The 24,650-nt window shown below is 42.5% G+C and overlaps 1 protein-coding gene across 4 annotated transcripts in view; it reads left to right on the forward strand.

Moving 5' to 3' along the window:
* Positions 1-904: 904 nt before the first annotated feature.
* The window catches only part of Adcy10 (adenylate cyclase 10), a 101,467-nt gene continuing 77,721 nt past the window's right edge, over positions 905-24,650 (forward strand). For 2 of the 4 annotated variants that reach the window (XM_076547900.1, XM_076547898.1), the window contains exons 1-3: positions 953-1,103; positions 23,284-23,486; positions 24,107-24,211. In XM_076547900.1, coding sequence (XP_076404015.1) covers positions 23,339-23,486; positions 24,107-24,211 — 253 coding nt within the window. In that variant the 5' untranslated portion in view covers positions 953-1,103; positions 23,284-23,338. Of the gene's footprint in view, positions 1,104-23,280; positions 23,487-24,106; positions 24,212-24,650 lie in introns of all 4 variants that reach the window. The other 2 variants (XM_076547897.1, XM_076547899.1) reach the window with 2 other exon arrangements.

The raw sequence follows: 24,650 nt of genomic DNA on the forward strand, positions 1-24,650 counted from the left end.
CGATCTTATAGAGGAATTTTCTCAGTTGAGGCATCTTTGATGACTCTAGTTTATGTCAGGTTGACATAAAACCACCAGGACAGCATCTTTAAACATAATTTGCCAGTGTCCCGCTAAATTAAGAAAACTTAAATCCCAAAGGGCCTCAGTAGATTTTAAGTGATCTTGGAGTAAATTTAGTTAGAAGTACACACTTAACCATTCAAAACAGACAGAATGTATAATTGGTCAAAACTCACGAGTAGTAATTTCAATGGTACAAACTGTGATCACTACAGTAGTGCTCCTTGGTTTATTCTAAGACCCATCCACCCCAGTGGAGTCCTGAAACCACAGATAATACCAGATGCTGGGCATACATCTATGACAAAGGTTTTCAGTAAGAAATTAATGACAATTGTGGCAAATGCTGACTAATCTGCCATGCCAGTCATACATACAGAGTGAATATACTGGACAGAAGGTTGATTCATGTCCCAGACAGGACACTGTGAGATTTCATTATGTTACCAAGAACTGTAATTTCAAAATAATTTCAAAATAAGTATTTCTGTAATTTTCCATTCACATTTTCAGAAGGAAGTTGATCAGTGGTAAAGTTGGCATAATGAAAGGATATGGTGAAACTACTGTATTGACTAAAGTTGGGTGCTTGCTTAATAGATTTTCCTTTTGATGATAGTCACCTATTAACTATGGCCTAAATTCAGTCACCCTCCACATGGTCAAAGAAAGAGTTGTGTAAACTCTGGGGTTATTTCAGTCTCTCCAACTGCCTCACATGTCCGGACATAAGAACCTGAAATTGAGCCAGTCTTTGAAGAGCAGTAGGCCACTGATAGTGGTGGGGGAGGGGGAGGTGACCCCAGCCAATCAGAAGCACAGTCAGTGCACGTGAAACAATGCACTTCCGATGAGGGTGTGGCCTGGAAAACGGCTTTTTGACAAAACTGTCATTTGATGGGTCAGCTATGGACAGACATGGCACTTCTGCTGTCTTCAAAATAATGTCACCAGACCCCTTTCCTGTTCTCTGCATTCCCGAAAGATCTAGTCCCTAATCTAGGCTCAAGCTTTTCCTCCCTCGGCCTTGGAGAATAGAGGTATGTGGGAACAGCAGAGCTGGAGGGAAACCATCCAGTATCCTTGCTGATAGATGTCAGAGAAGAGTGGTGCTCCAGTTCAGTGGCGATATTTCTCCAGCCTTTTAGTTCAAAGTCTGCAGGCTTGAATGGGACCCATTCTGTTTGCCTTGCGTGTTCTGTATTTCCAGCTTGCCCTGTTTATTTACTTCTCATTCCTTTTTCATCGGTCAAGTAGTGAGTGCCAACCGTGTGAAGGTGCTGGAAAGATGCCGTGGAATCAATAGAGACTAATTGATTCCTGTGATCGCTAAAATGGGAGCTTACAGTTCAGAGGGAGACAATATGAACAGGCCAAGAGGATATTGACCTATTGGTTTATGGCACTAAAACCAGTAAGAGCTCAGAAGAAGTGTTTCCAGATAGAGTGGTCAAGCAAGCTTTTATGACACCATTCCTTTCGATCTTTCTGTTTTCTGTTTAAAGATGACTACATTGTTGATGAAAAGTTGAGCTTGCCGGGCGTGGTGGCGCACGCCTTTAATCCCAGCACTCGGGAGGCAGAGACAGGCGGATCTTTGTGAGTTCGAGGCCAGCCTGGGCTACCAAGTGAGCTCCAGGAAAGGCGCACAGCTACACAGAGAAACCCTGTCTCGAAAAAAACCAAAAAAAAAAAAAAAAAAAAAAAAAAGAAAAGTTGAGCTTAATCTGAAAAACTAGTAGGAAATCCTACAAGAGATGATTAGGAAAACAATGGGTGTGACTAATCCCGATTTCTCCGCAACCTTCATGTCTTGGTGCTGCTATGTTTTCCTAAAACAGTGAAAGGTAGATTCTGATTTATCCAAAAAATGCTTGTGGTATCTTTGCATCCTCACTTGCTCTTTTGTTTGGGAGGGGTTCTCATTCCTGGTTGTGTTTCCACAGTGCTTACACTTACACTGTGTTTGACGTCGATAGAACTGGCCAAGCAATGTGTACAAAGGACCGTCCACAAGCACTCAAAATGATAGGATTAAACAACTCTCCTCTGTAGGTTATAACATCCCCAAAGTGTCCGGTTCTTTGTTTGGGGTTTTTTGTTTTTGTTTTTTGAGACAGGGTTTCTCTGTGTCATGATGGCCGTCCTGGAACTTGCTCTGCAGACCAGGCTGGCCTTGAGCTCAGAAATCTACCTGCCTCTGCCTCCTGAGTGTTGGGATCAAAGGAACCACCACTGCCTGGCAACACAAATCCCAGTGCTTGAGAGGAAGAAGCAGGTAAACCTCTGAGTTCAAGGCCAGCCTGGTCTATACAGTGAGTTCCAAGGCAACCAGTAAATTCATAAATTGTTATGACAGTGTGGGTGTGTCTATGGAAAGTGAATATCTCTGCCACTGTCATTTACTAATGCTGCAGAACTTACAGCAGAAAGATGCTTCTGAAATGGAAAGTTTCTATTTTATTCTTAGGAAGATTCCTAAGAAAAACTCCCAGCTATTTAGTTTAGATATCCTTGCCTTTTAAGCTTATGAACAAATTATCTTCCATGCGTGTTGGCGCCCTCCTGTGATCCCTAGCATTTGGGAAGTGGAGGCAGGAGGAGGAGGAGATCAAGGCCAGCCTCAACTACAGATGAAGTCTGAGGCTGACCTGTGCTACGTGAGTCCATTCTGCCTGTCTCATATACACAATAAATCTGGTTTCACTTTCACTTTCTTCTTTTTAATCTCAAAATGTATCTGCTTTTCTTGCTTAGTAATTATAACAGAAAACTGTGCCAAGTCCTCAAACCACATTATTTAGAACAACAGAATCTTAGCATGCTTGTATGTGGGGGGTGGGGGGGTGGGAGTGGAGGGGTGGGGGGGGTGTAGTGTACTTGGTTTGGATATATGTATGTGGAGGCCAGAGGCTGATGCCAAATATCCTTTCTTGATGAGTCTCAGTGTTTATTGTCAGGGCAGGATCACTCACGAAGATGATTGATTTGGCAGACTGGCAGGCCAGTGAGCTTGAGGAAGCGCCACATACCCAGTGCTCACACCACTTTTATCTTTTTGAGGGATCTGAACCCTGGTCTCTATGCTTGTGCCATCTCCCCAGCCTCTTAGTCTAGGTTTCTAGTAAATAAAAAGAAATTAAGTGCAGGAGATTGGAATGTTGGGTCAATATGGTCAAAATACATTTTTTTTTTGTAGCTGGAAAGATGGCTCAGTGGTTAAGAATGCTTCTACTCCCAGCACTTGGGAGGCAGAGGCAGGCAGATCTCTGTGAGTTTGAGGCCAACCTGGTCTACAAATTGAGTTCCAGGACAGCTAAGACTGTTACACAGAGAAATTCTGTCTCCAAAAAAACAAAACAACAAGAAAAACAAGAATGCTTACTACCCTTCTTGATGACCAAGGTTCAGTTCCCAGCTGCCTGCAACTCCAGCTCCAGAGGATCTGACACAATCTTCTAGCCTGCATGGTAACCATAATACATGTGGCATATAAACAGACACACACACACACACACACACACACACACACACACACACACACACACACACAAATTTAAGTTAAAAAAAAACTTTAAAAGTACACTGTATAAAATTCTCTAGACTTAAAAATAACGTCTTTTAAGAGAGCATTAAGTGGCCAGGAGTGGTAGTACAAGCCTTTAATGTCAGCACAGAGTCAGGCGACTCTGTGAGTTCAAGGGCAGCCTGGTCTACATAGTGAGTTCCAGAACTACATAAAGAAACTCTGGTCTCAAAAATTTAAAAAACAGGGGTTAGAGAGATGGCTGGGAGGTTAAGAGCACTGCCTGCTCTTCCAGAGGTCCTGAGTTCAGTTCCCAGCAACCACATGGTGGCTCATAATCATCTATAATGAGATCTGGTGTCCTCTTCTGGCCTGGAGGCAAACATGCAGGTGGAACACTGTACATGATAAATAAATACATCTTTTTTTAAAATTCAAAAAATAAGAGAGAGACTATTAAGTACCTTCTCACAGGCAGATAGTTATCCAATACTTCTAAAACTTCCTAGATGGAATATTCATCTTTACATTGTTTGTCTTTGCCTCCCCATAATTGCCAGTCACTGGACCTAGTTGATCCTTCTGGAAAAACAAAAATAAATCTAGCACTTCCTATGCAGTACTGAAACTTACACAAAAGTGTCTATAATGTGAATATGAGAATATAATATTAGCAAGGTTGCAGGGGTTCATATTAATGTTCAAAGTATACTAAAACTAAACAAATCATTCCTTATTTGTATAAAATTAAATTTTAATTTATAGGTCATTCTATACATTTCTAAAGATTTTTTTATTTGCGTGTGTGTGTGTGTGTGTGTGTGTGTGTGTGTGTACACATGTATTTTTGAGTCTATATACACATGCTTGTGTTTTTTTCTTTTCTTTTTTTTTTTTTTTTTTTTTTAAAGATTTGTTTATTTATTATGTATACAGCATGTATCACTGCAAGCCAGAAGAGGGCACCAGATCTCATTACAGATGGTTGTGAGCCATCATGTGGTTGCTGGGAATTGAACTCAGGACCTTTGGAAGAACAAGCAGTATTCTTAACCTCTGAGCCATCTCTCCAGCCCCCGTGTTTTTTTCTGTATGAGAGCAGAAGCCAGAAGGGAACATCACATATCTTCTATCACTCTGCCTATTCTTTTGAGGCAAGATTTCTCCCTGAACCTGTGGTTCATCTTTTCTCACCTAGATTGGAAGCCAGCAAGCCCCAGCAATCCCCCTATCTCCTCTCACTTAGAGCTGGGGTTACAGGCGTGTGCTGGACTCCTGGATTATGTGGGTGCTGGGATATGAACGGTGGTCTTCATGATTTCTCAGCAAGTGCTCTTAACCACTGAGCCATCTCTCCATCCCTTTCCTAGATTTTTATTTTCCAAATCAGCAGTTTTCCAAGCAACAGCCAATGAGAACAAAGTTGGAATAGTTAGCTGGTCAGGAGAGAGGGGGAAAGAATGATGTCATTCTAAGTGTTGTTCAGCCTATCTCAGTTCTCCCTCATCTCTGCATCTCTGGAGTCCATCAGAACATCCAGGTCTAGACCAACCATGCTGTTTAAAACCACAGTTCTTGAGAAAGCAGATCTTTCCACTGAAGAAGAAAAAAGGACAACATTCCTTTTTCTCCTCTTGCCTCCCATAATCTTCAGTCTTGCTTATGCAGAACTAATCAAGGCATCAAGGAAGAAGCAGGGAGGCCTTTCATTGACTGCAGGAGCACACATTACATTGTTTAGAGACCCATGTTTCCTAATTGTTCTGCTACTTTTACATGTAAGTCGAAATATTAAAAAACAATTATCATTTTTAAGCCTTATGTTATCTTCTAACAATATTTCTAATCTCTGCTATTCTTCATCATATTCAATAGTCAACAAACCAGAAAAAGTAAGCAGACAAACCTATATTCTAGTGAGATTTGAGTACCCCGTATGTACCTGAACACTTCATCTAGATGATCAATAAACAGGAAAGGGTGGTCAATCTCATCAGTACCATCAGAGAAACAGAAAACCTATTTAAAGATTTAAAGATCACAATAACAGAGCCATGAAGACTTGCTGCACAAGCATAAGAACCTGAGTTCAAATCTCCAGCACCCACGCCAAAGCCAGCCTTAGCTATTCATGCTCTATCCCACACCAGAGAGACACAGAAAAATCACTGGGGCTTGGTGAGTGCCAGGCTAAAGTTCAGTGGGACAGTCTGCCTCGAAGGAGTAAGGTGAGTTGTCAGGACACCCAACATTACCCTCCGGCTTCTCAGGTACGCAAAGGCACATGCACCTGTACACACATATGCCTACGAGAGAGAGAGAGAGGGAGAGAGAGAGAGAGAGAGAGAGAGAGAGAGAGAGAGAGAGAGAGAGAGAGAGAGAGAGAGAAGAAAATAATCTAGAAGAGTTGAGTGTAAGCCAAATGTGGTAATCCCAATATCTGGGAAGCTGAGATAGGAGGTATGTAACTTTAAGGCCAGCCCTGGCAACATATTAAGTTTGAGGCCAAATACATTAAGTGGGACCACCCTATGCCCAGATAAAAATTCAGAGGGGCTAAAGAGATGGCTCAGGGGTTAAGAGCTCTCGCTGTTCCTATAGAGGACCTGAGTTTGGTTCCCAGCACCAATGTCAGGTGGCTGACAATGACCTGTACCTAACTTCAGGGAGGATCTGAGACTTCAGGTCTTTATACATACATACATACATACATACATACACACACACACACACACACACACACACACACACACAAATTAAATTTTTTTTTTAAATCCAAGCTTTGCAGATGCTCTCTCCTCCAGCCACTTGCTGGCAGTCATGGTCAACTCCACTACGTTCTTCAACACCATGATGGCAAGCTCTTAGGTCACATCACCTAGCCATTTGCAGACAATGATCCAAAGACAGCAGAAAACTTTTGTGCACTGGGCTTCAGATAGAAATAATTTGGTTGTAATAGTTCCTCTTTTCATAGAATTATTCCAGAATTCATGTGCTAGGGTGGTTACCTTACACACCATAATGGCACTGGTAGCAAGTGGGGAGAAATTTGAGGAACTTCATCCTGAAGCAAAGAGTCCTGGTATCTTGTTTATGGCAAATATTGAACCAAACAAACAGAGTTCCCAGTTTTTCATCTCACCACCATGATGGGATGGTTAGGGGGCAAGCATGTGGTCTTTAGGAAGCGAATGAGCATCACAGGAGCCATGGAGAGCTTTGGATCCAAGATCAACAGGAAGATCACCATTGTTGACCATGGACACCTCTAGTAATGTCTCCGACTGTGCATCTTTCCTAGCAGTGCCTTCCATCGCTCAGGAGCATGTGCTCCCCATGTCTGCTCCCAGCACCCCAGGATTTGAGCTCTCACCATACTTCTTTGGGTTCCCTATGTTCTTCATTCTCCTCCAAGGCGATCTAGATTGCAGAGTTCAGCTTATGATTATGAACAAACACTAAATAAGAGCTGTTGCCAAAAAAGTCCAATGTATGTGCATCCCAGGGATTCCAATCATAAGTGTGTGCTGAAAGGAATGCATACATCTGTTCACCCAACAACATGTACAAGGATGTTCTTTGAAGTCAGGTGCAATGGTGCAGCCGTTTAATCCCAGCACTTAGGAAGCTGAGGAGGGCTATGAGTTCAAGGCCAGCCTGGACTACATAGTAAATCCTCTCAGAAGAAAAGAATGTTCTTAGAAGTATTATATATAATGCTTAAAACTGAAAAACTCGTATGTCAGTAGTAAAATGGGTAAATACTTTGAGGTAAAATCAGATGGCAGAACACTAAAGCACTATACAAACATTGATATATGTTCAGTGAGATGGATTAATACCACAAATGAGAAGGGAAACCAGAGACATACATCTTGTACATAAAGTTCAAAAACTAGAAAAGGTGATTTATGCTATCACAAATCAGGAAAAGAAGAAGAGCACAATGCGGAGATAGCATAAGAAGGAGCCCAGTGTGGTGGCACACAACAGGAAACCCATCAGGAGGATCAAGAGTTCAAGGCCAGCCTGTGTTATACAGTGAAATCTCTCCTCAAAAATAAACAAATGAACAGAAGATGGCATGAGAGAGACCTGCAGAGTTCAGGTACTGCCCCCTTTCTTGACCTGACTGGATTTGCTCACTTGTTATACAAACTGTACTCTTATAACCTGTTTAATTTTTTCATTTATTTTTCAATAAAGTGTTTCATTCTGCATTTATTTACTTATTTATTTGTTGTTTATTTGTTTATTTTGTGTGTGTGTGTGTGTGTGTGTGTGTGTGTGTGTGCTCGCAAGAGACAGAGCATGCATGTATGTGTGTCTTTCCACCTGTAGATGGCAGAGGACAACTTGTGGAAGTCAGTTCTCTCTCTGCCATGTGAACTCTGAGAATCAAACTCAGATTGTCATGCTTGTGTCGAGTCTAATTGGCGAGCTTCTGGCCAATGAGAGACTCTGTCTCAAAATAGAGATGGGTGAGTTTCTGAGGATGACATAACATGAAAGATTGTCCTCCTGCCTCCACATGTATCTTCACACACATGTATCATACACACACATTAATTTTTTTCAAGTTCAAGGTCAGGGCTAGAGAGATGGCTTAGTGGTTAAGAGCATTAGCTGCTCAATCATGAGGACTGGAGTTCAGATCCCAGCTCGCACCTTGGGCAGCTCACAACTGCTTATAATTCCAGCTCCAAGGGATCAGATGTCCTCTTCTGTCATTTGTGGGTACCATACACATGTGCACACACACTGGCACATGCACACACACGCAGACACACAGAATAAAATCCTTTTTAAAGTGACAAGGTCATCTTCAGCTAGGTGATGAGTTTGCAGCCAGCCTGGACTAGATGAGAACCTGTTAAAAGAATTTTTTAAAAGCCCTCAGGGGCTGGAGAGATGGTTCAGGAGTTAACAGTGCTTGCTGCTCTTACAGAGGACCTGGGTGAGTTCAATCCCCAGCACCCACATAACAACTCACAATTCTCATTAGCTACAATTCCAGATCTGATACCCTCTTCTGGCCTCTGTGGACACCAGGCAGCAGGCACGTGATACTCATACATACACACAGGCAAAACACTCACACACATAAAATAAAAATCCATCTTTAAGGGGGTATGCAGGCAGTTCTCTGTTTTCTAATTCTAGCTCTGTGGCACCAAGTCATGTGAGGAAAACACATGGTGGAATATGACAAAAAGGAGAGAATTTGTCCCGAGTCATAGCCAGGACCGATACCTCACAAGACACATCATCAAGAGAAAGTCACTGAGCAAGCCATCATATGATCTCATAGAAGATACCCATCCCCAAAATGAACAATTCTCAACATAGAAATATGGGAAACGGTTTTTAAGTAAATTAAAGAAGGCAACCAGAATCTGAAAGAAAACCAGACAGAGGTCACGGAGGAACTGAGAAACTAAAGGTCACATGGAAACATTAGTTGACAGCCTCGGTACCACATTAAATGAAGCAGAAGAAAAAGTAACAGAGCTTGAAACAGACCTTTGGAACTCTTTAGTGTCAGACAGAAAGAATAAAAGAGAAAGCCTGAAGAAAAAAAAAAAGTGCAAAAGCTGTGGGATACCCTTAAAAAAACAAGTATTCAGATCATTGGCACGCCTGAGGGAGGAGAGCTGTGAGCTGGAGGCACAGAACGATCTTCAGTAAAATAACAGTAAGAAACTTTCCAAATCTTGGGAACGACATGGTCATCCGGGTACAAGAAGCATTCATATACTCGAAGACACATGACGATAGAAGTATGTTGCCATGACTTACTATAATTGTTAAATGAACAAGACAAAGGAAAAATATTGCCTGCAAGAAAGAAATGTCAAGTACCATTTAAAGGTAAATACTTCAGCGCTTCTGGGAGTCTGTGTGTGGTTCTCACAATCAAAGCTAAGTCTTTAAGCTTTGTTCTCAGTCCTGATAAGATAGTTTAAGGCTGGAGGTATCGTTTCACAATAAATTGTGATTATTAAATCAGGCAGTAAACACCCCTATCACCTCACATAGCAAGATTCTCTCTCTCTCTCTTTCTCTCTCTCTCTTTCTCTCTCTCTCTCTCTCTCTCTCTCTCTCTCTCTCTCTCTCTCTCTCTCTTCTAAAAGAAAAAATATTAGCACTTTAAAAGTTCTACATACATAACTGCCTATAGTCACTGTAGAAGGCTTTTTCTTTTGGGCCACTAACAAGCTCCCAAATTGTGACATGGAGACTTATTAATATTAGTTATGAATGCTTGGCTTTATCTTAGCTCTTATTTTAATCTGTTTCTCTTTACACTTTGCCTTGGGGCTTTTTACCTTTCTTTCTGTATCTCTTACTTTCCTGCTGTCTCCATGGCTGGCTGGCAGCTGCCTGGCTTCTGGCCCCAGGCCTGTCCCTTTCTTCCTCTCCCTGTCCCTTTCTTCCTCTCCCTGCCCCCCTCTCCTCCTCCTTCTCCCTGCCTAGATTTCTTTTCCTACTTATTCTCTCTGCCAGCCCCACCTACCCCTCTCCTCCCTAGTTATTGGGTGTCCAGCTCTTTATTAGACCAATCAGGTGCCTTAGACATGAAAGGTGAAACAAATGCAACACATCTTTACATAATTAAACAAATGCTGGAACTGGAGAGATAGCTCAGTGGTTAAGAGCACTGATTGCTCTTCCAGAAGACTCAGGTTCAATTCCCAGCACCCACATGGCAGCTTACAACTGTCTGTAACTCCAGTTCCAGGGGACCCAACACGCCCTCACAGACATACATATAGGTAAAACACCAATGCACATTAAACAAAAATAAATAAAATATTTTTTAAATGCAGCATAAACAAAAATAACACATCTTTACATTGTTAACAAATGCAGCATAAACAAATGTAACACACCTTCACATTGTTAAAGTAATATTCTGCAGCATAAACACATGTAACACATCTTTGCCTAGCTGAAATAGTATTCCACAACAAGTCACCACAGTGTACATTAGATTTTCAAAGCTTGTTCAATATTGTCCAGCTAAAACTTTATACCATGACCAACCTCTTATTCCTCTACCGTGTCCCAAGCCTTGACAACGACAAATACATTCTCTGCCTCTACAAGTTCAGGATTTGGGGATCCTACATGTGAATGAGATCATGTAGTGTTCATCATTCTGTGCCTGGCATATTCCACTTAGTATAATGTCCTCCAGAATCATCCATGGGGTCTCAAGTGGCCATATGTTTTTTATTTTTAAAAGCCAAATAGTACTGCATTGTATATACACGCCACACTTTCTTTGATTCATCTGTTAATGAGCACATAGGTTGATTTTATATCTTGACAACTGTGATTGGTGCTGCAGTAATATGTGTTAGTATGGAATGCAGGTATCTCTTTAACATAGTAATTTCATTTCCCTTTGGATAGAATCCCAAGATTGGGACTGCAAGATAATAATGGCAGTTGTATTTGCAACTTTTTGAGGAAGCTCCATACTGTATTCCCTCAATGCCTGTATTTCTGATTTTATCCTTAGCCAAACTCCTCCAGGACACCCATGGAGATCTCTCTGAACCGACAGTACAACATTAATCAATAGCCATTATTACAATTGTTAACCTGCAGAATCGTTTGTTTCCATAATTTTGTCATTTTGTATTTAACACTTAAGAATATAAAACATATAGTGATATGTCTTATTAAAGTCAAGATGTACTTTACCTGTTGCTGTGGATATCGCTCTGTATAAATAAAATCTGATTGGCCAATAGCCAGGCAGGAAGTATAGGCAGGACAAGCAGAGAAGAGAACGCTGAGAACAGGAAGGCTGAGTCAGGGGAGACGCTGCTAGCCACCGCCATGAGTACCAACATGTAAAGCACTGGTAAGCCACAAGGCACGTGGCAAAGTATAGATTAATAGAAATGGGTTAATTTAAGATAGAAGAACTAGATAACAAGAAGCCTGCCATGGCCATACAGTTTGTAAGCAATATAAGTCTCTGTGTGTTTACTCGGTTGTGTTGGAGCAGCTGCGGGACTGGCAGGTGAGAGAGATTTGTCCTGACCGTGGGCCAAGCAGGACTGGAGAAAACTTTAGCTACAACCTGTAGCATTCTTTTGATATGAAATGAACCAAACACAGTGCCATGTGCCCATATCTTAGCTGTTGAGGAAACTTAGACAGGAATGTGGCTTGAGCTGGGGAATTCAAGAGAAACCTGTGCAAAGTAGTGACATCTCAAAATATAGTAAAAAAAAAAAAATTATTAATAGGAAGAACAAAATTATCTTTTTCTTTTGTTCTCAACTCTGAATTCACCTAATCCCTCTTTTTCTGCCCCCCATCTCCACTGGGGAGGGACTCATTATGTAACCCTGCCTGGCCTAGATCAGGCTGGCCTAGAACTCACAGGGGCCTGCTTGCTTCTTTGCTTTCTTTCTGGGTGCTGAGATTAAAGGCATGTGCTACCACACATGGCCCATTTTTTTAAAAAATGTTCACTTTTATTTATTTATTTATTTGTGTGTGTGTGTGTGTGTGTGTGTGTGTGTGTGTGTGTGTGTGTTAGTATACATAATGTGCGTGGGTACCCTCAGAAGACAAGAGGGTGTTGAATCCCTTGGAGTTGGACTTACAGGTAGTTATGAACCACCCAATGAAGCTATAGTCAAACAAACTTGGATCCTCCAGAAGAGCAGGAAGCACTCAAGTCAACTAAGTCACCCCTCCAGCCTCCATTCAACTCCTTTTGCTCATCTTTTGCTGAAACCACCGCTCACACAGTATCAAACATGGTGACCATCAAGGCTGACACAGTATTGTAGCTTTCCTGTTATACATGAGTCTCAGTGTAGAGCCCAGGCAGGCCTTGAACTTTTTCTCCTCCTGCCCTCACCTCCCAAGTCCTGGGACTATAGATATGTGTTACCATGCCTAGCTTGACTTTCCTTGTGGATATCATTTCTCCATGTGTACTTGGCTGGTTTTGTGTGCCAACTTGACACAAGCTAGAGTCATCAGAGGAAGGAGCCTCAGTTGAGGAAATGCCTCCATGAGATCCATCTGTAAGGCGTTTTCTCAATTAGTGACCAATGGGAGAGGACCCAGTCCATGGTGGATGGTGCCATCTCTGGGCTAGTGGGTGGGCTGAGCAATCCATGGGAAGCAAGTCAGTAGGCAGCTCCCTTCCGTGGCTTCTGCATCGGTTCCAGCCTCCATGTTCCAGTTCTGCTTGAGTTCTTCTTGTTCTGACTTCCTCCAGTGATGGACTGGAATCTGGAAGTATAAGCCAAATAAACCCTTTCTTCCCCAACCTGCTTTTTGGTCATGGTGTTTGGTATGTTTTTATTTGGAGTAATATGGACTTTGGGAATTTGGGTTAGGAATGCAGTGGAATGCTTTAAGTGATATTTAATGGGCTATATTAGTAGGAGCATGGAAGACAGCGGTGCTGGTTGTGATTTGATGAATTGAGGGGATCAAGAGGTTTCAGAAGAGAAGGATGTTAGAATGTGGCCTAGAGACTGGTCTTGTGATATTTTGGTGAAGAAAGTGGCTGCTTTTTGCCATTGTCCGAAGAGTCTGCCTGAGGCTAATGTGAAGAGTTTTGGATTAATTCTATTGACAGAAGAAATCTCAAAACAGCATAGTATAGAATCTGTCATGCGGTTATTAGTGGTAACTCTAATGAAGATTTATAATGAAAAGGAGCAAGCTGAGCAGGATAAAGTACAAAATGTAAATTCTGAGGAGAGAAAGAGCATCAGGAAGTGGAATGAAGCTAAGTTCTGTGTTCAAGGGAATAAATGGATTAAGAAATTTAACAAAGGGAGTGGTGACCTCAGGGCAAGATCCCACCCAGCTAAGTTTCCAACTTGTGAAAAGGAACTAAAGAAAAGCTTAGAGCTGGGAGTGGTAGTGCACACCTTTAATCACAGCACTGAGAAGACAGAGACTGTCAGATCTTTGAATTTGAGGCCAACATGGTCTATAGAGCAAGTTCCAGAACAGCCAAGCTTAGGCAGTGAAGGACAGAAAGCTAGTGAAGATGTAATTGAACCAGGGGGCCATGATCCAGCCCCAGTAAGCAGCAGAACTTAGTAGCTTCTGCCACATGGTTCTGGCTTTAGAGTTAAGGGTAGAAGAAATGGGTTATGGAATTTCCTCCACACCTAAGGAAAACCACTGAGGCCAGGCATGTGTCAAGAGTATCCCTGGATGGAGGCCTAGTAGAGAGGCCATTGCATGAAGCTATGAAGGTGAAGCCTGGATTGCCTTGGAGAACCCAAGATGTTAGAGATGCCAGAGTCATGGGATACCTGCTGAGGAGAGCTGCTGACTGGGAGTGGAATCAACTCAAGAGAAAGAAGTGTGTTGCAGTCAACAAAGCTAAATAGAGTTGGAGATCTGAAGAGCATTTTGACATCAGACCTGGAGATGCAGAGTTTAGAGTTTGCCCAGCTGGTTTTTGGTCTTGCTTTGGTCCAGTATTTCCTCACTGCGCTCCATTCCCTATGTTTTGGAATAGTAATTATATCCTGTGCCATTGTATGTTGGAAGTATGTGATCTGCTTTCTTATTTTAATTTTACAGGTGATTACAGTTAAGAGATTGCATGAATGTCAGAAGAGACTTGAGACTTTAAAACGTTGTCAAGACTATGGGGACTTTTGAGACTGAACTAAATGCATTTTGCTTTATTATATTGTTATAAGCTTATGGGGGCCAGGGAGTAGAATGTGGTAGTTTGAATGTAATTGTCCCCCATAAGCTCATAAGGAGTGGCACTATTAGGAGGTGTGGCTTTGTTGGAGTGGGTATGGCCTTGTTGGAGGAAATGTGTCACTGTGGGGGCAGGCTTTGAGGTTTCCCATGTTCAGGAACTGCCCAGTGTCTCAGTTGACTTCCTGTTGCTATAAGATATAGGACTCTCAGCTACTACTCCAGCACCATGTCTGCCTGCATGCTGCCATGCTCCCTACCATGATGATAATGGACTAAAGCTCTGAAATTATGAGCCCCCTCAATTAAATGTTTCCTTTATAAGAGTTGCCATGGTCATGGTGTCTCTTCACAGCAATAGAAACTCTAAGACTCCATAGTACAATCATCCCCACTCCACATCAGCCAAAAGAGAAATGACCTGTCTCAATATGTGTTGAGGTACACACTAATAAATACCTTATTGTTTAGATCAACTTTAAAAACAGGGAGAGTTGGCTTAGAGGTTATAAGCACTTATTACTCTTACAGAGGTCCTGGGTTTGATTCCCAGCACCCACATGGTGGCTCACCACTGTCCCAAGGGACATGAGACCCTGTCAAAATAATTTTTTTTAAGCTCTCAAGGGGCCAGACAGATGGCTTAGCAGTTAACAGCCTATGCTGCTCTTTCAGAGAACTGGTATTTGATCCTCAGTACCCATGTGACAACTCATAACCATCTGTAACTCCAGTACCAGGGGATCTACTACCTTCTTCTGACCTCCCTGGGCACCAGGCATGCATGTGGGACACATACATCAGTGTAGGCAAAATACTCAAATGTATAATAAAATAAATACTTAACGAGGGAAAGGGAGGTTAGCAGGCTAGTGAGACAGCTTTGCAGATAAAGGCTCTTATCAGCGAGACTTATGAGATGAGTTCCATTCCTGGAGCCAACACAGCTAGTCCTAGGGAACTGACTCCTGAAAACTGTCCTCTGACCTCCACGTTCTTCCCAAATCGATCATGTAGGCATTCACACCATCCCTTTCAATAAATAAAGTGTCTTTTTTAAAAAAAAAAAAAGAAAGAAAAGGAATTTAGGAGGTGCTCATCTGTATTTTTTTCACCCATTTTTTATTCTCTGCTAGTTGAGATTACTGATACTATTTGACACTTCTTAGATTTGTGAATGTACATTGTCTGGGCTGACTAGTTAACTGATGCATTTATAAGAGTGGATACTTGATCTCCTTTTTATTTACTTATTTTTTCCTTAGCAATATTTGCTAAAGTTGGGTTTGCTTGCTTGCTTGCTTGATTGATTGATTGATTGATTGATTGACTGTTTTTGAGACATGGTCTCATGTAGCTCAGACTAGCTTTGAACTTGCAGTGTAGCTGAAGTTTGCCTTGATACTTCCGATCCTCCTGTGTCTGCCTCCCAAATGCTGGAATGATAGGCAAATACCACATGCTTGAAGGCCTTCTCGAGAGTTTATCTGAAGGTTCTGGCAGAGGAGTGTGGCTACTCTTATACCCTTGACTGAAGACTGATGGTCCTCTTCCACCAACTGTTGTACCCAGATTCCCCTAAAGACCACCAAGAGACCAAATATGATGCAAAAGTAAAGAGTCTTTTTTACTGTTGTGAGTTAACTTGGGCCTCTTCATCCATCTGATGCAGCAGCAAAGCAGGAGAGACCCTGAGTAATAATGGGGAAGGATTTTTATAGGGGGTAAAGCAAGTGTGTGTGTGTGGGGGGGGTGGGGATTGGGGTCTACAGACTACATAGGAACAGACTCAGGATTGGTTTATGCGAGTGGCAATCATGTTAGTAACTTTTAATTGGCTAGGGTTAATTGGGGGTTACAGTTTTCCACTTTTGGGCAGGCCTGGACAAGTCCCAGGCTTTGTCCTTGAGCTGCTGTGGAGGCTGGCTGGCCTAGCATGTACTGACTGTAGGGGCTGGCTCAGTGGCCCAGGCTTGATGTGTCCTATCTCCCTGTCCCCGCTGGCTGGGGCATCAGTGATTAATTGTCTTTTGTTCATGGCCCTCTCAGAAACTGCTTGCTCAGTCTCAGGAAACTGAAATTGAGGCCTGATCTCTGAAAGAAGACTGAGCAGCCTGTTATGGCATCTGCTCAGTCCTTTTACAATATATATATATATATATATATATATATATATATATATATATATATATATATATATATATAGAGAGAGAGAGAGAGAGAGAGAGAGAGAGAGTGTTAGCTTTATTTTTAAAGCACCTCTATTATCTGTCATGGAAATATTCATTTTAGAAGTCTCTATACATTTTAAAGTTTGTCAAATAGGATAATGTTTTCTCACTTCTTAAAAAATATTAAGAAACATATGTGATTGCTTTACTTTTCTGGTAGGGCAGTTTCTGGTTGAAATTACCACCCAGTTCATTCCTGCTGACCAGGAACCAACCCAAAAAAAAGCAGTTCTGTTTCCTAGTCTGTCCTGTGCCACCTATTCCAGGAATGAGGCTTGTTCCGAAGACTCTGAGAGGCCAGCACTGCCCAGACCAGCAGAGGGGATTTCCTTTCCCTTTTTGTATTTCTTTCTTCTTTTTGTTTTGTTTTTCTTTGAGTTTGTGAGTTTTTGTGTTGTTGGGGTTTTATTGTTGTTATTTGTTTTTCTTTGATTGAAATAGACCCCACACACACACACAAAAACACACATAATATATTCTAGTTATGGTTTCCTCTCCCCCCCCTCCTCCCACTTCCTGGCATACCTGCCTCCCCTCCCATCCTGATCCACCCCCTTTCTGTCTCTCCTTAGAAAAGAAACTGACATCTAAAACAAAAACAAACGAATTGGAAAAGGACAAAACAAACAGAAGGAACAAACAAAACAGAAAAGAGCCCAAGAAAAAGCACAAGAAATAAAGATGAAAAGACATATTTAGGAATCCCATTAAAAACACAAAACCAGAAGCCATAATATATATGCAATTTCTGTAGGGTAGAAAAAATATATATATATAATATATGTAATAAAATGTATATTGTAGTATATATTTCATATATAAATATTAGTACATGTTATATATAAAATGTAATATATAATAAAATATAATAGCTAGGTGGTAGTGGCACACACCTTTGATCCCAGCAGAGGCTGGTGGATCTCTGAGTACATGGCCAGCCTGGTCTATAGAGTAAGTTCCAGGACAGGCAGACTACACAGAGAAATCCTATCTTGGAAAACCAAATAAAAGAATAAATAGAATAAAATAAGAGTAAAAATAAAAATAAGAAATTTAAATTAAAGCAAAACAAAATAAAAACCCTGACATGGCATTATGAGACAAGGAACCTCCAAAGATGCTCTTGATTTCATTTTCTGTTGCCCATCTACTGTTGGGCATGTGGACTAACCTACTATTTCCATAGTGGCTGTATATAAATGTGCACTGCCACCAGCAGTGGATGAGTGTTCCCCTTACTCCATATCCTCACTAGCATGAGCTGTCATTTATTCCATTGATCTTGGCCCTTCTGACTGGTGTAAGATGAAATCTCAATGTAGTTTTGATTTGCATTTCTCTGATGGCTAAGGATTTCTTTAGGTGCTTCTCGGCCATTTGAGTTTCCTTTTTTGAGAATTTAGTTTAGATCGGTAGCCCATTTTTTTAAATTGGGTTGTTTTCTTGATATCCAATTTTTTTTTAAATTGTATATTTTGGATATTAGCCCTTTATTGAATGTGTAGTCAGTAAAATCTTTCCCCATTCTGTAGGCTGCTGCTTTGTGCAAATAATGCTGTCCTTCGACATGCAGAACCTTTTCAGTTTCATGAGGTCTATTTATTATTGATTTTAGTGTCTGTGTTAACAGTGTTCTGTTTAAAAAGTCTTTTCCTGTGCCAATGAGTTCAAGGCTATTCCCTAGTTTCTCTTCTATCAGATTGAGTGTATCTGGTCTTACGTTGATTCTTTGACACATCTGGAGTTGTGTTTTGTGCATGGTGAGAAATATGGATCTGTTTACATTCTTCTACATGTCGACATCCAGTTTGACCAGTTCCATCCTTTTACCCTGAGGTGATTTCTATCCCGATGTTAAGGTGTTTCTTTTTTCCTTTTTTTTGGGGGGGGGGGAGGGAGGAGTGTGGGGAGGTTCGAGACAGGGTCTCTCTGTGTAGTCCTGGGTGTTCTGGAACTCTTTCTGTAGACCAGAATGACCTTGAACTCACAGAGATCTGCTTACCTTTACCTCTGCTTCCCAGGTGCTGGGATTTAAGGGGTGTACCACCACTGCCTGGTAAGGTGTGTTTTTCACATCCATTCTGTTGGTCTATGTCTTTTTATTGGGGAACTAAGATCATTGATGCTTGGGGATCTCAATGAGCAGTGTTTGTTGATTTGTTGATTCTTGTTATTTTGTTCTTATGTGCACCCCCCCCCCCCCCCGCACCCTTTGGTTTGCTGGTGCAGAATTTTTATTCCTTGTGTTTTCTTGGGTGTGATTAGCTTCTTCAGGTTGAAATTTTCCTTCTAGTGTCTTCTGAAGGCTGAATTTGTGGATAGATACTGCTTAAATTTAGTTTTATTGTGGAATGTGTTTCTTTTTCCATCTATGGTTGTGGTGGTATTTGTGTTCCCCAAAATATTGTGTATCCTAATAAACTTATCTGGAGTCAGAGACAGAACAGCCACAATATTAAACATAAAGGATAGGCAGTGGTAGCACACGCCTTTAATCCTAGCATTCTAGAGGCAGAAATCCATGTGTTCAAGGATACAGCTAAGCATGGTGACTCACGCACACCTTTAATCCCAGGGAGTGAGGCAGAAAACAGAAAGGTATATAAGGCGTGAAGACCAGGAACTAAAAGCATTTGGCCTGGTTAAGCATTTGGCTGGTTAAGCTTTCAGGCTTTGGAGCAGCACAGTTCAGCTGAGAGCCATTCTAGATGAGGACTCAGAGGTATCCAGTCTGAGGAAATAGGATCAGCTGAGAAACTAGCAAGATGAGGTTGTCTGTGGCTTGTTTTGCTTCTCTGACCTTCCAGCATTCACCCCAATACCTGGCTCCAGGTTTGTTTTTATTAATAAGACCTTCTAAGATTCCTGCTACATATGGTGACTGAAAGTTTTGCTGAGTAGTCTGGGCTGGCATCTTGGATCTCTTAGAGTCTCAACACATCTGTCCAGGCCCTTCTGGCTTTTAGAGCATCGATTAATCATTAGACCAACCAGTGTTATTCTAAAAGTTTTATGTGTTTATATGTTACCTGGTCTTTCTTCCTTGAAGCCTTTAATATCTGTTCTTTGTTCTGTTCATGTAATACTTTGATTATTATGTGCCAAGTAGAATATCTTTTGTGGTCCAGTCTATTTGGTGTTCTGTATGCTTCTTGTACCTTGATAGGCACCTCCTTCTTTAGGTTAGGGAATTTTTCTTCTATTATTTCGTTGAAAATATTTCCTGTGCCTTTGACCTCAGTTTCTTCTCCTTCCTCTATTCCAGTTATTCAAAGGTTTGGCCTTTTCACAGTGCTGCAGATTCCCTGGATATTTTGTGCCTAGAGTTTGTTAGATTTAACATTTTCTTTGAATGAGGTATCCATTCCTTCTATCTTGTATTCAGTGCCTGAGATTCTCTATTCCATCTATTGTATTCAGTTAGTGAGGCCTGTAGCATGAATCTTAAATGGTCTTATTAATAATGATTAAGAAAACCCGGGCTGGAGAGAGGGCTCAGAGGTTAAGAGCACTGACTGCTCTTCCAGAGGTCCTGAGTTCAATTCCAAGCACCCACATGGTGGCTCATAACCATCTGTAATGAGATCTGTAACCATCTGTAATGATATCTGGCACTCTCTTCTGTATGCATAATAAATAAACAAACCTTAAAAAAAAAAAAAAGAAAACCCAACTCAGTGCTCAATTGGGGTGAATTCTGAAAGATCAGAGAAGCAGAACAAGCTACAGCCAACCTCACCTCGACAACTTCTCAGCCGATCCTGTTTCCTCAAACTGGAAGCCTCTGAGTCCTCATCTGAATGGATCTCAGCTGAACTGCTGCTAAAAAGCCTAAAAACTTAAAAGCCTCTAGTTCCTGGTCTTCATGCCTTATATACCGTTCTGCTTCCTACCATCACTTCCTGAGATTAAAGATGTGTTATCATACCTGGTTGTTTCTAGTATGGCCTTGAATTCACAGAGATCCAAATGGATCTCTGCCTCCCGAGTAATAGGATTAAAGGTGTGTGCGCCACCATTTTCTTGGCCTCTATGTCTATCTAGTGGCTGTTCTGTTTTCTGACCCCAGATAAGTTTATTAGGGTGCACAATATATTGGGGGACTCATTATTACTATAGAGGCCTTCCTGTTCAAGTTTCTTATTCCCAGATTTCTCTCAGTTTGGATTTTCTTTATTGATTCTGTTTCCACTTTCAGGTCTTGAACTCTTTATTCATTTCCTTCTACTGCTTGTTTGTGTTTTCACAGATTTATTTCATGGATTTATTTATTTTCTCTTTAAGGACCTCTATCATATTCATAAAGACTGTTTTAAGGTCTTTTTCTCGTGCTTTCTGCTATGTTGGAATATTCAAGGCCTCTGTGGTAGGGCTGCTCCATTCTAGCGGAGACATATTGTCCTAACTGTTACTGTGTTTTGGGGCTGGTGTCTAGGCATCTGAGACTAGGAAGATTGTAATTCTAGGTGCTGATATCTGGTCTGGTCTTTTTTGAGTAGGTGTTTTGTCCCTCGGTTTCTGTTTCCTTCTCTGGTTCTTAGGAGAGTGTGGTAGATGTGTATTGCCTGGTAGAAAAGTCTTCTGGGGTCCTGATAGGTGTAGTCACTGGGGGTCCCCGGTACATTGTGTTTCTAGGTATTGGAAGCCGTTACTTAGGAATGAGGATGGGCTAGAGTGGCTGGGGGGTCCATAGAAAGGAGGGAAACAGGGTGTTCTAGGAGGATCTGCTTAGTCCCCTGGGAATGGGGGCAGAGAGTGAGGAGAGGCCACAGCAGGTGGTCTGTTGAAGAGCTGGTGATGAGACTGGGGGATTGGATTTGGAGAAAAGGGGGGAATGTGAAGGTCTGAAACGTGCCTACCTGCTTCATTGGCCTGACTGCTTCTCTGGCAGGCTTCACCTGAGAGTTCCTAGGGAATCAATCCTTCCGGAGATGGGGTCTGGGGTAGGGGATAAGTTGGGGGAAGGAAGGTTACAGGAGAAAATCCATGTGATCCACTGGAGATGGGGGCAGAGAGGGAGGGGAGACCAAAGCAGGTGGTCTAGTGCCCAGGGGGAGGGGCAGGGGTGAGACTGAGGTCTTAGATTTGGAGGAGAGGAGCAAGAGGTGAAGATTCGAAGTTAGCCTACCTGCTTCCCTGCCCTGTGTGGCAGGTGGGTTCCCAAGGGGTTCTTGCTGGAGATGGGGACTCTGTTTGCTTCTTTTTTTTTTTTTTTTTTTGAGACAGGGTCTCACTCTGTAGCCCAGGCTGTTGGGAAACTCATGATGATCCTCCTGCCTCAGTCACTACTAGCACAAGTGCTGGGATGACAGGCACAGTCCACCACACTCAGCCAGAGATTTTTTCTTTTAACCTCACTTGAGCATTTGATGTCCACACCTAAAGGAAGGTCTTAGTCAATACTAACTTTCTTAGAACCAACTAGCAGTAAAAGGGAATGTCGACATGTCCTCCCACTTACAGGCCTTCAGTCTTCCAACTGTCACTTGCATGCCCACACCCACCCTTCTGAGTTCTCCCACTCTCCGTTTACCATACCTTAATTCACTTCACCTCTTGCCTACAGATAATAACCTAATACCCACAGGTAAGGATGCATCCACAAAAAACGCACACCTGTGTTGAATTTTTATAGAGGAGAAAAGGTAACAGGCCAAAAGAGGACGGAGGATAAGGAGACAAAGGGAAATGGAGTCTGCCTAGACTGAACAGTGCTACTGTCCCCCGACACTGTTGTCAAATATTATTTAACTGGGCAAAGATGAGTTACATTTGTTTATCCTGCAGAATGTTCCTTTAACTGTGTAAAGGTGTGTGTTACTTTTGTGTTTGCTGCATCTGTTTAACGATGTATAGATGTGTTGCATTTGTTTCACCTTGCCTGCCTAAGGCACCTGATTGGTCTAACAAAGAGCCGAACGGCCAATAGCTAGGCAGGAGAATGGATGGGCGGGGCTGGCCGGCAGAGAGATTAAATAGGAGGAGAAGCTCTAGACTGGAAAAGGAAGAACAAGAGAAAAAGGAGGAGAGAACGAGGGACATGCCCGGGGCTAGAAGCCAGACAGCCAGCCAGACAGACATAGAGAAGCAGCGAAAGTAAGATAAAGAGAAGAGAGGTAATAAACCCGGAGGCAAAGGGTAGATAAAGAGAAACAAACGGGTTAATTTAAGTTAAAAGAGCTAGCCAGAAATGTGCCTAAGCTAGGCCAAGCATTCAAAACTGATAAGTCTCTGGGTCATGATTTGGGAGCTGGTTGGTGTCCCCCCCCCCGCCCCCCCCCCCAAAAAAAGGAAAAAGCCTGGTACACGTACACCAGTGGAGCTTACCCCTTCATGGAACTGGATGGGCCCATTACTGCCCTCCAGAGCGCGCTCGTTTTTGTAATAGCTGTTCAGGGTTGGGTTGGAAGTCTAGTCTGTGGTGGTTTTCCTTCTGTATAAAAAAGTGATCCTCCAGGCAGAGGCAAGCAGATCTCTACAAGTTAGAGACCAGCCTGGTCTTCATAGTGAGTCGCTGGCCAGTGAGGTCCATGTAGTGAGACCTCGTCTCCCAAAAAGAAAGGGGTGGGGAAGAGAGAGAGAAGTGATCCTCGGGGGAGTGTCCCCGCCTCTGGCATTGCCGTGACTCAGTCATTTAAGTAAATCATCCACAGCGTGGAACAAAAGCCACTGGAGAGGAAGAAATAGGAAAGAGAATGAAGTGCACATTAGATTTCCTCCTCTTCCAACTTTTGTTTCTAGAAGACTTACTTGGGGACAGCTTCCTGGCGCTGAAAATTCCTGACCATTATCCCCGACCATGAATGCTCGAAGGGCAGAGTTACAAGACCGGGCCATCGTCAAAATAGCAGCTCACCTACCAGACCTCATTGTCTATGGAGATTTCTCTCCAGAGCGGCCGTCAGTGAAATGTTTTGATGGAGTTCTGATGTTTGTTGATATTTCAGGTAAGTGCAAAAGGGATGCTCGCATCAGAAGTCACATGCATGTTGTGATTGCAGTGGGGGACACCATTTTCAACCCCCTAGGCTGTTACAGCAGCTAGTCTCACTGTGCACTACGGGAAAGAGGATGACCCCTGACCCCAGGTGTCTCTCATCTTCCCTTCCCCCAGCTTTCAGTCACAGGCATGTCTTTAAGACATTCAAGTTCCCCATCTGGGACGTCTGACTCCAGAGTCCCTGCCGCAACTCCACAGCCTCGTGTCCCCCGAGTCCCACACACATCCGTGACAAACTGACAAATTCAGGAAATGATCTACTATGTTTCACATCCTCATACTAAAACATGGCTCTTCAGAATTTGAAAAATGTGTGGCCTCTAAACCATGGAACAAAATCTTGTATTTCCAACAAGATGCCGTTATGACTCTTATACAATAGGAACCTAGAAAGAAAAGATGACTTCTCCTGATCGCAAGCCTATTGAGTGCAGCATGGCTAATGCCTGACCAGACACCCAAAGGTCATCTGAAGCGCAGCCACTTGTAGTGGGGCCCCTTTCGGGCCAGTGGAGCCCTCTGCTGGCTCTGCTGGACTCCCAGGAAGCCGACTGCAGTTTCTTACAGGTTTTACTGCCATGACTGAGAAGTTCAGCACAGCCATGTACATGGACCGAGGGGCCGAGCAGCTGGTGGAGATCCTTAACTACTACATAAGTGCAATAGTGGAGAGTACGTGTTCTCGCCGCGGGCTTCGCTGGGGAGTATTGCAAATCGTTGCTTTGCCGGTATTTGAATCGTAGAGTACAGGGACTTAGAGTTCTGCATATCTGTGTCCAGGAAATATATATGCCATCCTCCTGGTTAGTGGTGTTTGGTCTTGTCTTGTCAACTTGACACAAGCTGGAGACAACAGGGGAGAAGTAACTTCGATTGAGAAAAATGCCTCCCTCAGATTGACCTGTTGACGAGTCTGTGGGACATTTTCTTGATTGATCATCGATGTGGGAGTTCCCTGCCCACTGTGGGTGCTGCTGCCCCTGAGCTGGTGGTCTTGGGTTGCATTTAAAAAAAAAAAGGGAACCTGGGTGAGCCATGGGAACAAGCCAATAAGCAGGCCTCCTCCAAGGTCTCCATTTCAATTCCTGCCTCCATGTTCCTGCTTGAGCTC

The sequence above is a fragment of the Peromyscus maniculatus genome, chromosome 11, assembly GCF_049852395.1.
Source record: "Peromyscus maniculatus bairdii isolate BWxNUB_F1_BW_parent chromosome 11, HU_Pman_BW_mat_3.1, whole genome shotgun sequence".
NCBI classification, from domain to species: Eukaryota; Metazoa; Chordata; class Mammalia; order Rodentia; family Cricetidae; genus Peromyscus; species Peromyscus maniculatus.